Raw genomic sequence first — 15,955 nt, forward strand, 5'->3', positions numbered from 1 at the left:
AAGTGATGCTGGATCTTTCCAACTGAGGCTTAAGTAACTTTTCAGCGGAAGATCAGTGATGCTTCTATCACACACAGCATCTTGTAGTTCACACTCTGCTGGGTTGGAGGCATGCAGGTAATGGGCTGCTGAAGGTCATCACAGAATTCTGCTGCATGAATGGGTAGAAAGATTGTTAATTCAAGTTGTTGTGCAGTGATGGGTATCAGGAAGGCTGGGGGGCACCTGTGGGTGAGTGTAAGACAATTCCTGATGTTTGAAGGCCTTATCTAAGGACTTCTGTTAGTTCTTTTACTATTAGGCAGCTTTCTGTGATGTTGCTCTTAAAGTGGAGCAGGTAGCCAGAACAGTCCAGGAGTGGTCAGTTAAGTTGATCAAATATTGCAATATTCTTTCCACCTTAAGTCAAAAACTTGGCTTGTGACTTAGGAGTTAAGTTAGATTAAATCCTCTGTTCTCTCTAGTTTCGGGAGAAAGAGCTCCTTTAAAAGGGGAAGTACAGTATATTATATTCAACAGAAACTGCTTAAGAAGCCACCTCTGAGAGGCAGTTCCTTTGTACTAAGGGAGTTATCTCTTAAAAAACCTACTACATTGCCCTTTATTAAATAGCTGTATTTAGAAACTTCTTTTCTTGTTTTTCTAAATCATATTTCATTTAACAGCCACACCTTGTACTGTAAAAAACAGAGCTGATGTATGTTTTTTTATCATCTCTTGAAACACTATACTCATTTAAGAGTTCAGTTTTTTGTTATTCAGTGTAGTGTTGCACAAATGCTTAATCCTTGTCCCAGATCACAGCTTATTTTTTTAAATTATGATTCTTAATGAACAGAGCAAAGTGAGAAGACAGGGTTTCTAATTTTTTTATTAGAAAACCGACACTATTCAAAGATTTTAATTTAATTGTTTGTATTTCCCTCCTTTCATTTCTTATTTTAACAAATTATTGTAGCAAGATGACCATGGCTGTCTTTTTAGCTTCAGGCCTGTCATAATTTAAATGATTATCTGATTATCTTCAGGTGGTCTAAAAGGATCAGTTACATTATGGCTAAAAGAAAATAATAAATCCACTGTTACTTACAGTACTTCAAAGTTGTTCACTCCCTCCCAGCTGTAGGATTGGGATACATAATTTTTTTTCAGTAGTATAAGGAAAGAATATTCCATTTTTTTCTTAATGTAACAAGGCAGTATAAAATGCTAAATGATGTCTATGTTTTGCAAACCATGCTCTGCATCCTGCTGTAGGGCACTTCCAGCTCACGGCTGGCAGTGTAGGGGTAAGAAGGGACTCCTGTGGCTTCTCTGTTAACTTGCGAAAACAAACAAAAAAAAGTGTTTATTGAAGTGGTAGAATTCAAAAAAGGATTGGAAAGATTGCACTGGACAGCTTCAAAGTCGGGGAGATTGCCCCTAGAGCAGCTGGTGACACGATGGTAAAAGGCAATCGAGTGCTGTCAGTGAGAGGGAGCAGCAAAGAGCAGTCAGGAGACAGCGACACGGGGTGAGGGGGCGAGGGCTGGCAGAAGTCACGAAGGGGAAGCGAGAAGTGCCACGGTCGAGTTAGCCATGAACACGGAAACTGAAAGTGCTTGTGATGGAGAGCAGTGGCCTGAGCAGAGAGGAAGAGAAGCAGAGGAGAGCCGTGGCTGCATGCACAGAGCTGCTTTAAACCTGTCCTGCTCGGGGATCGGGCTAAGGGGGATGGCTGGGAGCTGTGTGGCAGCAACCCCTGCGACTTGTGTGACAATGCTGCTCCTTCATGGGTGACGGAGCAGCTTGCAGACCATCCTGTTTGTAAATAATCTCACTGAGGAGTAATCAGGATTGTAATTAGCTGTTTGATGCAGTGATGTGGGAGACCAGAGGGCACAAGAACTTGCTAGTATTTGTGAGATCTGCTCTGTACACATCCCTCTTTTGGCTGTTCTGTGCCAGGATGTGTCCCAAGTGTATGCACACAAATGTCTGCCACCCAACATGTGGGTAAGAAAAGGCAGACTGTGTAGGAGAAACAGAACCATGAAGTTTTAAAAGTGCAAAAACTGATGTTTAGACTTGCCAGCATTTCAGTGTTTGTATTACTCATGTTTTCCCTTCACTACAGTTCTCAAAAGGACAGTTACCTGCTTTACATTCTCATGTAGGTCTCATCTACAGTTCTAATACAGTGCAAGAATTTACACAAGCTGATGTTGCTGGAGCTGCCCTCTGTGAAGGCTGTTTGTACCTCCTTTCAGGATAAACCAGCAAGAGTTAATGTTGGCCATGTACCTGCCTTGCATTTGCGTGGGCAAGAGTCTGTGTTAGGTATTTAACTACATAAATGTGATCTTTAAAAAAATGAAAATGCTGTTTTAAGTATTGAATTTTGTCCCTTTTCTTCCTTGTATTTTCTCTCTTCAGGACACTGAAGACCGTAAAAGTTTGCTTAAAAAGAAAAAATGCCCAGAAAGACTATAGACTATGGAGTGCTGCCTGAGTATGAGAAAAGCCAGATCAAAAGGACCTTGGAATTGGGAACTGTTATGACAATATTCAGTCTTAAGAAGAGCAGCCCAGAAAGGAGGACTATTCAAGTCATAATGGAAACCAGGCAGGTAGCATGGAGCAAGACAGCTGACAAGATTGAAGGTTTCTGTGAGTATTTGCAATGTGTACCTGAACTTGGAGTTACTAATAAATTGATGTACTTGTTACATACTAATTTAACTAGCCTTTTGTTGGCATTATGAAGATTTTGAGTGAAAGAGTTGGTAATTTGCTGAGAATTTCAAAAATATTCAAAAATATTTTGAATTGTTGTAATGTAGATGAAGAATCTTCTTCAGCTCATTATTTAGGTATCTAAGACTACTTAAATATGATTAACATGCTTTTATCCTTAGCCTTGTTCTCAAAGTTTTCATCTTTGAATATGACGGGTCTTATAAATTCAAGTGAGTAATTATTTTTTACCACTTCTTAAAAAAAAAAAAAAAAGAACCAACCAAATAAATACCTTCAAATACAAGGAAGCTGAATTCACATTTTGGTATTCTTGGGCAATTTGCTGTCTCAGGATGGAAGTCATTATTTAGGACCATTATTGGAAAGTACCAATGGCTTGGAGGCATGAAGCTGTGAGATATGAGGTGGTTCCAAGGCCCTGAGTTGGTATTGTCTCTTTAGTTGATATTGGAACTGGCTAAACCCATTATTTATAAAAGGTCAGGAAATAGAAGGGGAGTGTAAGGCTAGATGGGGGTGCAAAAACTAGAACAGAAGAAGAAAGTGAGACTAATCCTCAGTTCTTATGAACACAACTGATGCCAGGAAAGCTCAGCCTGGGCTTTCTGTGATTTGTGCAGCTCAGGGTGGTGTAATGTAATTACAGTGCTTGCATAGGACTATATGGTAGCTTCATTTAATTATTGTGAGCATGATTTTACAGCTGCTAAGTAGTGTTTGTCCTCAATAAAGGAATTGAATAGTTTATCTGAAATATCAGAATCGTTTATTGCTCTGTTGAGGTGTGGAGTTTTAGAAGGTTTTGTTTTTTTTGGTAAATACACGGTAAGTTAAAAATCCATTGGTCTGTAATGTTGCAAAGACAGGCACTGAGAATTTGCATGATTTTGGGATTGTCTGAGCAGTTTCTCTTCATGCTCCTGACTTAAAAGTATTAAATCTTTGCTACTGTTTCCATTGATTCCTGTCTCATTCCTTGTGGAGACTGGACCTGCAACTGGAAATGTGATATAGTGGAAATAAAATACTGGGTGTCTGGGAGGATGTTTTTATCATTGGTGGTGAAGATATGGTCATATTCAGTATTCTGGGGAAAAGCAAACAGGTCTGGACACCCAATTAACAGGTACTCTGTTAATAATCTTTCATTGCCCCAGTTTCTTAAGTGACAAATGAGGGTAATTATCCTTTCTCTAATGATGTGTGTGAATGCAAGTACAAGTGTATTGCTGGTACTGTGCCAAAAAAGAAGTCCTGGGAGGGCATGTAGAATTCAGTTATTAGAGCAGTGCTTGAATATTGTTTAGCAAATAAAGCCTGGGGTTTACACACAGAGCAATAACATTAAAATGTAGCAGAAAATGGCCACTCAGTGAGGGAAGGAACCTCACAGTCCTCTGGCCAAACCAATCTCTGACCATGTGTTGAAGTCTTGCTGAAGCCATTTGCACAGAGGGGACAAATTTAAAGCTGAACAGATTTTGCATTCCAGATGTTGGGGTCAGCTTTTTCAGTCCTGTCTTGTAATCACCTTTTATCAAAGCTTTCTGGGGGTGGTGTGTGTTTGTGTAATAATAAATAATAAATTAACTAGTTTGCTCTGTGCATGGATTTTAATGCTTTTAAAAGAAGGTGAATATTGTAATTTGACTCTTAAACCTGGGTGATCCAGCAGGGTAATGACTTGCTTCCAGCTCCAGGCTAGAACAGGGAATATTGCTCCAGATCTGTGAGTTACCCAAAAGCCATCTGCCTCTCCACAAAAATTGTCGTGCTGTAGCAGTTTTTTAAATTGAGCAACACTTCAGTGACGTGTGTAATGCTGAGAACTTTAGGTCTGAAAATATGGCCTAGTCTAAAGCACTGATATGCAAAATATTGTTTTATTGGCTTAAAAAGCAATGAATCTGCCCCAACAAGCTGTATTTTGCAGGTATTGTTGCAGAATATGATATGAACAGTTGTTCCAACTCACCATGAACCATATCTGGTCTACTAGAAATGAAAGTCACTGCAGTTTTAGCTTGCTGACAGTGTTTTTGCTGAAGAGGAAGGAAGTATTTTATTTAGTTAGTTAGTTATTTGTATGTTGCTGTTGCTTCTTTTGACTGAGACTCAGGCTTTCTTTTTGCTTGAAAAGTGGAAAAATGATGGATTTGAAGCTTTGCTATTTGAGAATTGAATGGAGTAGCCTCTTGAATATGAATGTATATATGAATGAGCACAAATATATGCTGGTAGATTGTATTGACTTTGTGACAAATAAAACCCACATTTTTGTTTCTTGATTTTTTTGAAGTGGTTGAGGGCAGAGAATTATAATCTCAAGTACTATAATATATTAATACACTTATGCTGTACAAAATCTAATATTCACGATATGATCTTAGTGGCTGCTCTTTGTGTGTGTGTCAGTCCAAAAACAATTAATATTCAGTACGAATGGGAAAATTAAGATGGTTTCCTGTTCCATGTGTGCTATTTTAACTCAAGTTTGGCAACTGCTCTTTACAGAAGGCAGAAAACTCAATGTTAGCATCTGCTATGGGTTTGTGTTTCTAAATCAGAGAGTGAGGAGAGTTCTTTAACTTTGGGACACAAAAATAGGCTGCTAATAGATGGCAGAGTCCAGCTCCCTAACTGCCCTGTGTAGTGTGTGAATTTTGGATGTCATAGTGCTGATTTTCTTGCTGATGGACTGTAAATGTTTGAAGAACACTCAAATTCCTCTAATCCAGAGTTGATTATAATTATTACAATGACCTTTCTCAAGTTTGGTTAGTATTATTTTGGAAATGATTTTAAATTAAGCCTCACAATAACAAAAAGGCAGCTGCTCTTATTCTGGAATAAATTGACCAGAGCAGGGAAGAGATGTAGGATTAGCTATGCTTATATAAATATTTACACAACCCCATGGGCCCAAAAGTGGCACTACTGTGTATTTTAAATTGCATTGCTCATAAAAAGGCCCCTTTTGTTGAAAACCTGCCAGCATATCTGTTTAGAATAGAGTGAAAGAGTTGGTAAAATTAAGTCTATTTCCTGCTCAGTGCAGATGTGTTTCTCTGGATGAGAAACTTCAGAAAACTCTTCCTAGATCCAGGTCTTTGGTGTGGTAAGAAGTGAGGATTTACAAAGGCTAGGAAACCTGGTTTAAACAATCCTTGTGTTCATTGTGTGGTTCAGATCACACAGTGTGCAAGTATTGGAGATTTTACGTTGGCCTTTTGAGAGACTTGAGTTGCCATATACAAAAGGAATTTCTAACGTAAAGCAACTGGGGAGAAACCTCTGTATTTTCCCCTAAATGAAAAAACACAGGTTGTGTCCTTTAGAGAAGGATATGCTATTTAAATCAAGAGGCACTGTATTTCTGACCGTGCATGACATAAGTTTGAGGAGATGTTTTCACAGCCCAGTATTAAGCAGTTAAATTCCAAGTTAAATTCCATCACCTGTCTACCCAGATAGGCATTTGAGACAATGCTTGCAGAATTATTTCTGCTTGAGAGAAGGACGGTTTGGTTTCCTCGTGCAGAGAGATTTGATTTGCTTGTTTAATTTGTAATGGACCCTTTTCCTGCAAAACTAATCCCTGCATTCTGGGTGGGTAACTGTGAAGCTGTCACTTGCCAGCATGGGCTGCTGCAGTGTGTTGCCTCCTGATGGTTCTGGTATGTATTTTTATTGAGTGTTGAACCTTTACAACTGTGTGTAGGTCTGGATGGGTGCCCTGGTTCACACACACCCGGGGGTGGTTCTGCCCACCTCAGACTGCCCCAGGGGGTGTTGTGCACGCTGGGACAGCAGTGACAGGCAGAGGGGACGGGAGAGGTGGCCAAGGGAGGGCAGGATTTGCCAGGACTCTGCTGAGACACACGGCTGTGTTGCTGACACCTGGGGTTTGCTGTCTGAGAGGACATTCCAGAACTCCCAGATAAGGCCTCCCAAATTGTGCTATAGTATTTATATGCACATGAATAAATTAAGGTCCAAAGTTATGATATTTAAGCTTGTAGAGCAAGCAGGTGGTGAGGTGTAAATCTCCAGGAAGCTGATCCATGATGGGTATTCCATTCTTTCTCAGATGCAAAGTGCTTTCAGGACAATTATTAAGGGAAAGCTCATGGTGACTAGAGTTGGATTAGTCACTGGAAAATGTGTGAGTTTCTGCATATTCTTCCAAGAATCCCTTGAGTGAAGGGATGATTCACAGCCAGGAGAATTTATACTCTCAGAAATCTGTGGTGCCATCCTTGAATGTGAAGTGTGTGATTCTCTGTAATACAAGCATGCTCATTTCAAGGAAGATTCTATTTTAGGACAGAAAATGATTTCTCTGTTTTTGCATACCTAGGATTTTTTTTTTATATATATGAAGAGGTGACCTGCTTTTGTAAAATTATATAAACCATATTTTAATCCCTGGATATTTAATGATCAAAGCTCATTATAGGAGCTGTGCATCTGTAATAGAGTCATGTAGATACCAGCACCAGGTCAGGCCACAATTAACTGACAGGGCGAGGGGAAAAGCAGGGATCTGGAGTTTAATTTAATCGCAACCTTCTGTGTGTTGCCATAGGCAATGCTGTTCTACCTAACAAGGGTTAGGGTTTTTTATCCTGGTTTTATTTTGTGAATTTTATCCAGCAGCATCTTTGCCTTGCAATTAAATTTTGATAATGTTGTTTTTAAGATCTTTGCTAAAATGACTGCCAAAGAGAGCAAATTTTCATGCTGTGCATCCTGTTGGCTGTCAGATACATTGGGTAACTTAAAAAACTAACACCTAAGAGAGTGTGCATGCATGTGGCTCACATTCTTAAACACTGATTTTTTTCTATGTGTTAATCAGCTGAGTAATTTGTTTAGTAGGATTGTTAATATCAATGTAAATTTCTTCTGTGGTGGAAAACTTTTTTTTTTCCCCATTGGAGAAGATGATATCAACATTTACGGATCTGTACCTCTCTGAGAGAAGTGATGAGCACCTATATATTCTGGTGAGGAGTGTGAAATGAGTGCTTAATTTGGCTTGAATACTGGACTTGATCTTGCTGATTTCTAGTAGGGACCTTTGTTTTCCTTACTGCTAGCAGAATTTTTGTCTGAATTTCCTTACTGTTTCAGACTTAAAGTAATAAATAAACTTAACTCAGATTGAAAACCCTGAGTATTTTGTCATTTGCTTTCTGTATTCTGAATCTGTTAAAGAACAATATGTCGTTGCAAAGTGAGTAATCCACTTCTTGCTCTTTATGGAGTAGCTTCACAAAGGAACATTAAAATTCACCTTTCTTTTGGTGTGTTTTGAAATGGCTGTATTTCAGTTGTTAGCCAGGGGATCTTTGTGTAAGTCTTCAGCTGAGTACATGGAGCTTGGTTTCTGTGGTCAAATGAAAAAATGAACATGTGTAGCCTCTAGCTCCTTTCAAATAATGTCTTCCCTTTAGCAGCTCAGTTCTGCAATGTCTGATGCTAACTTACAACGACCAGACTTCCTGTCATGGCCAGCCAGCAAAACGGGGATGGAATGAACTGCACAGACCTCAGCACCCCTAAACTGGTTGATCAAAGTGAGTGTGAGATGTAGGTACTCCATCCTTTTCCTAGCCAGGTTTATATGCCAACATTTTTGTTTTGTTTTGTTGCATGGAGCAGAATGTAAACTTTTATGAGCACATATATAAATTTTACCCTATTCTTATGCCATTTGGTGGAGCTGCCCTTTAATTTTTAATATGAAAACAGTAGCCAGGTGTACAGCTCCTTGAATTTGGAGCTCAAACTGGGAAGCACTGTAACATGGTGCTGTACTGAGCAATCCAGTGAGAAGGTATGAATTTAGCAGTAATTTGTTGTTACTGTACATGCCAGCTCTGTGTGACCTGATTACGTAAAACCCTGTGGGTTTAAAAGGTGCACTTCTCTAAACCTTATGTCAATCACTCAGCTAAATCCCCAGAGGACCCCTTGGAAAGGTGCTCACGGGTGCTTTCTCAAGGTGCACCACACTGTCTCTCAGGTTTCATCCCTGTAACTGTGTTTTCAGAAGTTTTGTGGCTGATCTCTAATGACTTCCTTGGGCTGCTGAATGTCTCAGTAAACATCTCTGTTTATATGAGCTGAGTTACTTTCCCTGCCACATCTGGGCTGCCATGCTTCAGGACATTTCTGCTTTCTTGTGACTTTGTCCTCTAAGAGAAGCCTCACCTTGTTCCCTCTAGAGTCACAGACGATTTGTGTTTCATTGCTGCTCTGAAAAAAGGAGGCTGTTAAAACACACCTTGGGTAGTTAATATTTAATTCTGCAGAAGTGAGAGCAGAGCCATTGTCCTCACTAACCACCATGAAGTACATTTGCAAAAGGCTACTAAAGGCTTTCTTCATTCACTGGGCACTCATTTGCACGCAGCATCTGTTGCAGTGGGCAGTTTCTCCCTTTCTAAAATGAAACCTACCTTGGAATATTTTGTAATGCAAATTTTTGGAACAAAAAGATCTGGTTGTGAGTGTGGAATATTACTATATATACACACGTGTGAAAATATAATTATATTCACAGAGAGAATGGCCAGCTCGTGTCTTGGTGCACACAGCTTGGGTGATCAGAGCCCCTTATTTTCTTCTTCAAAACATTGCCAGTAGTTTCCCTTAAGTCTTCTTGAGACTTACTGAAATAATGCACATAGCATGATTTCTGACTCTGTAAGCCTAATGTGAAACTCTCTGTAGGCTTTTCCTTTTCCTTTGTTAAGTACATGATTGAGTTTTGAGCTGAGCACCATTTGTGGCCACAGACACTGAAAGACTCCTGGGGAATCTGGGCTTTGAATCAGGAATGTTATCTTACAGAACTCTGTAGTACATAATGGCAGCTTCAGGTAAATGTTTACACTGTTCATGTAGACTTTTCTAATCAAGGGTACCTTGATGGGTTGACAGCCTCTAAGGTTTTTTGACCCCTGCATTTATATACAATCAGCCTGATGGTCCAGCCTAACATTACCTGACTTGACCAAAGGTGTTCTTGCAACCTCGCCTTCCTCCAGTGAACTTAGATGGGCACTTCCAGCCACAGAAGGTGCTCTGCTGGTGGCACTGGCTGGTTTTCTGCAGGGTCTGTTCCCCAACCCACCTGTCTGTTCAGGTGCTGGATGGTTGTGTTCCCACCCAGAGGTGGCTGGTGGGTGACCATTGTGGCAGAGCCAGAACTTCTCTCTTTAAACAGCAGTGCAGTGCAGTGTTGTGTTTTTTTTCACAGTTCTCCTCTTGACATAGTTTTCTACCTTTGGATGTCTTGTATCATGTCCTCCCCTCAGCTTGCACAGCACCTGCTGTAGTGAAATGCAGGTTCTGTTTTACCATCTACCTCCAAGCGTGACTGCAGGAAATACAAGAGGAATTTTAACCTGCAAGTGTGTGACTGAACATGATCGCTGCTGCTGGGTTATTTGAATGGAGATCAGTGGAGATGTTGAGGGTCAAAAGTTTATTGTTAAGTTCACGGCATTAAAGAGCTCTGTCAGGTGCCCTGGAAGGCACTGAGCAATTCATCTGTGCAGTATTGGGAAAGTATCTATGTAGTAGTAAGGATCCATTGAATTCACTGATTTGCCAAACAACACAGCAGCAGGAGCTGAAGTTTGGCTCTGAACTGCCTGGAATGCACATCCAGATCAGAGCCTGAGACAACGTGGTAATTGAAGGTGCCTTGGAGTCTGGTCTCCTTAAAGAGCCTCTTGAGGGAGTTGTCAGAATCAATCCATGGCTGATGAGGCTGCTAAGGAGATCCTGTCAACCTGGGGAAATAGTCACATAAAGGGATGGATGAACTGTAAAGTAATTGTGGGTTTTAGAGTGGCACTAGGCTTTTATAAACTGTTTGGCTGGGGACTGGCTGTGCTGGGGGAGTGCGCTCCTTGTCTTGCTGGATGTGAGTCACTTTTTCTACAGGGCATGCTTTGATTCATGTTTCCTTAGGAAATGTTATAATCTTTCACCTTTCTTGTGGAAATTGCACCTGCAAGTGTATTGGATTTGATTTGACTCTGCAAGGTGCATCTGTCCAGGTCTGTGCTTTTTTTGGGTGTATCAGGCCCAGAAATATGTGTCTGTGAAGCCAGGGCAGGATATGGCTCTGCAGTTTGCATGTGGCATTGAGAAGAAGGAAAGCTCCAGTACTTCAAGACAGTACAAAGATAGAGTGTCTGAAGTGCCGTGCCTGCAGTTCTGGCATAGGTATGAAATTACATTTTAATTGTTCAGTGACAGATTGTGCTGTTAAAAAAGTTCACAGTAACTGCGTAACAACTACGTTGGTACAGCTGATTTACTAATCTGGGTCTGAAACATGCTGCAGCTTTTCCTGGCCTGCTCCTTTCTTGGTGTAGTTGGAATCAGCCATTCTGGAGTTATTTGGCATCACGTGGAGGGTGCCAGGCAGCTCCAGACTACCTGTGGAGGACACACAGCTTAGTGCAAGACCAGAATTAATGCTTGGTGTTCATATTTCTCTTTTCTCCCTCCTCTACATTGGCTTTTCTTTCAATAATGTAGAGTAATGCATCCTAACCAACGCTATGAAATGCTATTAAAATTAATATAGGTAGTTTCTATTAGTTTTTTTAAACTATAATGTGTATTACATCTTATTTCTGTAAAAATCTAAAGAATGTTTAATAAAACTTGTGTTTTGTACCAGTTTCATTTATTTTCTAAGGAAATGTAATGATATCTTGCCCAAATTTTGTAGGATATGTAGAATATATTGCCTGAAAATAATAGGGATGTTTAATTTTGAATTTTAGTTTTTTAATATAAATATTTTTCTCCTCTCTTTCACCCAATTTTGTTCTCTTGCTGAACCATTCCTCTAATTTACTGAATGCTTAGCAATTAGGGTATAGTGAAACCTTTTCTGAAAAACCAGTCAGAGAAGCAATAACATATCTGTGCATACAAAAATCTTTGTGCCGCTCTGTATATACACATAGGTTCATGCAGGAAGAGGGGATGGTGGGGTTGAAAGGCTGTAGTGCAAGGAGAAGGACTGCAGTGAGTGTGTGTAACTGAGGGGAGACATTGGGTAAGTTTGTGTGTTTATTTCAGAGGTCGGTGTGAGGTAAGAGCCCCTGGAAATGACAACAGCAGTGCAGGTTGTGAAATCTCTTTTATCACTGCTTCTAGTTTGTACTTTGAGAGGGCCTATTGTTGTGTTGTTCAGTGGTTTTAAAGGAGTCTGAAAGGAAAGGTATGATTCACACTTTGAAGTTACAACTGTTTTTCAGCAGGGATTTGTTGGGTGAAGGGAAAGCAGAAGAGGTGACTGGGCTTGCACGTGCCAATGGTTGGAATGAAGCAGCCTGGTGTGCAGTCCCATGCCATTTACTGCAGCCATGCAACCTCCTCCCCTCTCCATTTGGGTACTTTCTCTCTCTGCAGTCTGATTCTTCTCTGTTGATATTAATGTAAATTCATGGTGTAAGATCAGCTTTTTTAGATGGTGACATTTAGGATGGTAATTTGGATACATCTTGAGGGATCCAAATGAGACTCTGAATGGTAAGGGCATCAGAGTCATCATTAGGAGCTTTTGGTTCCTGGTCATTTATAGGCACAGTGTGAATTATTTTGGAAACACTTAAATTTAGAAGTCTTCACCAATCAGATGTACAGATCTTAGGAGATGTTTTTGTGCTGAGACATTAAAACCTCTACCTTGAATAATGATGCATGGAGGAGTTCATTTAAGAAAGATGCTTGTATCCTATTATTAGTTCAGGTTAACCTTTGAGGTCTCATTTTCACAGTGTAAGTTGTTTAAATGACTGTGAGAAAGGAATGTCTGGTGGAAGTTTGGCCTGGGATACTTTTCAGAGAGTAAGAAGTTCTAAGATGAATTAATGTTTCGTTATCAGGATTTTGTTGATGAACTTCCTTGCTTGTCTGTCCATGCTGGCATCATAGAAATGCAGCATTACACAGGTGGAAGCTTTACTATTGTTCAGCTAACCCATCTGGCAGCAGAGCTGCTGTTTCATTATGTTGTTGAAGGTCTTCTCTTACTGATGAGGTGCTCATTTAAAACAGGGGGTTTTTATTGTGGCACTCTTAAATGCATGGACAGAAACCCTCAGCTGTTTTCGTTGGATCATGCTAGGTCTGATAAACACATTTGAAGAGCAGCCATGAAATGTTTTTCTTCACTCTTTGTCCTGTAGCTCGTAAGTCAAGACTGTCCAGAAGTGGAAAGAGCTGTTTATTTCTCTGGTCCACAGGCAGAGCAAAACCACTTCCTCAGTTTTCTAATAAGTATCTTATCTTGAGAGCACACATATTTCTATTTCAGCTCTGTCTCCCTCCTGTTCTGCAGGCCCTGTAGCAAGGGTTTGAAAAAAGGGAGCTGACTTGGGACAGTGTGTGCTTGTGCAGGGTTCCCATTCTGCTGTGCTCCAGTGCATACCTGTGTTCTCTGGAGAGCTGAAAGTGATACAACAGGTTATGTTAAATAACACAGATCTCTCTGGAGCTGGCCATCAGAAAACTCACAAATATTTTAATTATTAAGCTTGATTTTCTCTTTATATCCCTACTTCAAATATTTTTCTTGAAAGTACCAGTGGCTGTAGTAGCTGATAAGGTTAGCTGGCTGTGTAAGATTTATGTGGATGGTTTAGGCAGGTAAGGTAGAATTGTATCTTTTCTTTTTTGTTTCTGAACAGTTTCCATGGCAATTGGAAAATTACTTGCTTAGAGTTAATGCCATTTGTGAAATCACATTTTCTGTGACCCAAAGGGCCATGTGTATGCACCTTGTCCATGGAAAATCAGTGATAGTGAAATAATAAAAATATGACAGGTTATTTTTCTTCTTCTGGTCCTTTTCTGCTATTGTCTGTTACTATTTATTTGTGGATTTATGAATTGAAAGCTTGCACAATTTGCATTTCTTGTCCAATACAGATCTACATTTTATATATATAGCTATTTTATATGTGTGTGCATACTTCGAGTTATCCATCCTACCATTTCAGGCTCCACAGCTGTACTGACTGAATGTTGTTTCCTTTCAGTGGATCTGATGGAAATAAAAGAAATTCGCCCAGGAAAGAATTCAAAGGACTTTGAACGTTGCAAAGCAAGGCACAGAGAAGAACACTGCTTTACTGTTTTTTATGGTACCCAGTTTGTCCTCAACACCTTAAGTTTAGCAGGTACTTTTATCTTTTTTCTTTTTTCTTTAAGCTTATTGATTGAACAAGTCAAACACATTGATGGAACAGGAATGCGCAGGAATGTACAGAATACTGTGGTTTTAACTTCTGCAGTTCAGGAGTGCACCAGATGCTTAAAATCTGGAGTCAGACCTTTTACTCAGCCCTTCTTGCCTGTGACCTGCTGCATTTGGAATGTTTCACTTCCAAGTGGTGCATCGTGCGAGTGTCGCTTCTGATTTTTCTAGCAAGGTAGACTTTGCTGCTTAAATAATTCCAGTAAGGTTTTCAGCACTGAGGAGCAGAGGTAACATTGCCCTTTTTAAGGACAGCTTTTCAGTGTGGCCAGAATATTGTCCTAACACTTTTAGTCTGGTCAAAATGATTTTGGATATAATAGCCATAAAAAGTTGCACTGCAGCTGTATCACAGAAATTTTCCTCTTGCCTATGGGCAATTGCAGACTAATTTGGAAAAATGAAGTTTTTGTTTGGGCTGTTTGTGTGCATGTCACCTGATAATACTAAACCTCTTCTAAATAAGTACTAGGGGACCATAAATAAAATTGGAAAGTGATAAATTTAAAATGAAGAGTTCTGTGTGAAACAAAGGGGATTTGTACCCTCTATCTATAGAAAGGGTTGGAACACTTTTTATTAAAGGCAAGATTCTCCAGGGTCACAAACCCAAAGATTTTGAAATGAAAAGAGATATAAGTTTTTACTGTACAGGCTGAATACAATTTCTAAGTAGTGGAATTTACAAAGAGATTTCTTTTCTAAAATGTTTGTAATGGGTCGTTGGTTTAGAACCATACAGACAATTTATTTCAAGTTGTAGTTCTCTCTGTCCTGAGCATGAACATGCTTACCCATTTAAATCTTGAATTAATTGCAAAAATCTTGATGTGAGAAAAGGGGAATGCTTTGTAAGTGTTTAAGTACTGACAGCTTTTATTTTTTATTATTTATGGGATGAATTTCTTATAGATTGCGGTATTAGAATACAAGTTTTTTGCAGTCAGATGCTTTTGAAATGAAAGACTACTTGTGACTAATCCATTCTTAGGGGTTTTAAACTTTAAATATGTTTTACCATTGTTGACTGAAGTCTGAAAATTTTGAGTAAGTAGCTGTGCTTACGTGCAGCTGTGCCAGGGACTTCAACTTGATTTCCTCTGACAACCCCTCCAATCCCTCCCCCACGGCAGTTCTCAAACCAGGCCTCTGCCAATGCTTTGAAATCACTTGGTACCATGAGCTCTTGCTGTAATGCTGAACTGCAGAACAACATGATATAACTTTCAGTTCAGGGGGAAATCCTTTTCCTTGTGGAAGGGCTTTGTCGTGGTTTCTTAAAACAATATAAAAGAATTGTTCCTTGAAGGGAATGGTAGCTATCACAAGGGGCAGAATTGTCTTGGGAGAAGAATTGGTTTGGCAGTGGTAGTGGGTGTTCTTTCCAAAACTGTAACTAATTGAAAAACATTTCAATGGGGAGCTGAGGCTGGGCTCCAGCTTCATCCTTGGGGGATAAAGCATTGTCTGAAAGCATGTTTAAATAAAATGTAATTTCACCTTTTGTGAAACTTGTTTGCTTTGAAGGCTGATAAAAGATTTCAGCTCCTGAGTGAAAAGAGTTTTTCAGAGCTGGTTTAATTGAAGAATGCCTTCATGTAATTTCAGAGCCAGCCTGCTAAATCAAATGGACTATGCCCAGCTGAGGGCTGTAAAAATCACATCTCATGCAAGGTTATTGCAGCTTAGCTGGCATTTCCTAGGGAATGCTGTGCCCAGCAAGCAGTTCCTCATCTTGCTTCTGTTGGGCTGAAGAATTACCAAATACAATCATGATAAATGATGAGGACCCCTCTGGTTTGGGAAATGAAAAGGCAAACTAACTTTTAAACAAAACAAAGCAGTGATATACTAATTTGCAGGGCAGGGAGGAAGATGTACCTGGCTTCTAGCTATGCCACATAAGGAATTTTAGAC

General features: G+C 39.8%; 1 protein-coding gene across 4 annotated transcripts in view; it reads left to right on the forward strand.

Moving 5' to 3' along the window:
- Nucleotides 1–15,955, forward strand: part of PLCG2 (phospholipase C gamma 2) — a 55,170-nt gene that overhangs the window by 1,264 nt on the left and 37,951 nt on the right. For 2 of the 4 annotated variants that reach the window (XM_038147943.1, XM_038147941.1), the window contains exons 2-3: nucleotides 2,416–2,649; nucleotides 13,821–13,961. In XM_038147943.1, the coding sequence (XP_038003871.1) occupies nucleotides 2,454–2,649; nucleotides 13,821–13,961 (337 nt within the window). In that variant the 5' untranslated portion in view covers nucleotides 2,416–2,453. Of the gene's footprint in view, nucleotides 1–2,412; nucleotides 2,650–13,820; nucleotides 13,962–15,955 lie in introns of those variants that run through there. The other 2 variants (XM_038147942.1, XM_038147940.1) reach the window with 2 other exon arrangements.

Source organism: Motacilla alba, chromosome 11 (genome assembly GCF_015832195.1).
Source record: "Motacilla alba alba isolate MOTALB_02 chromosome 11, Motacilla_alba_V1.0_pri, whole genome shotgun sequence".
Lineage (NCBI taxonomy): Eukaryota > Metazoa > Chordata > Aves > Passeriformes > Motacillidae > Motacilla > Motacilla alba.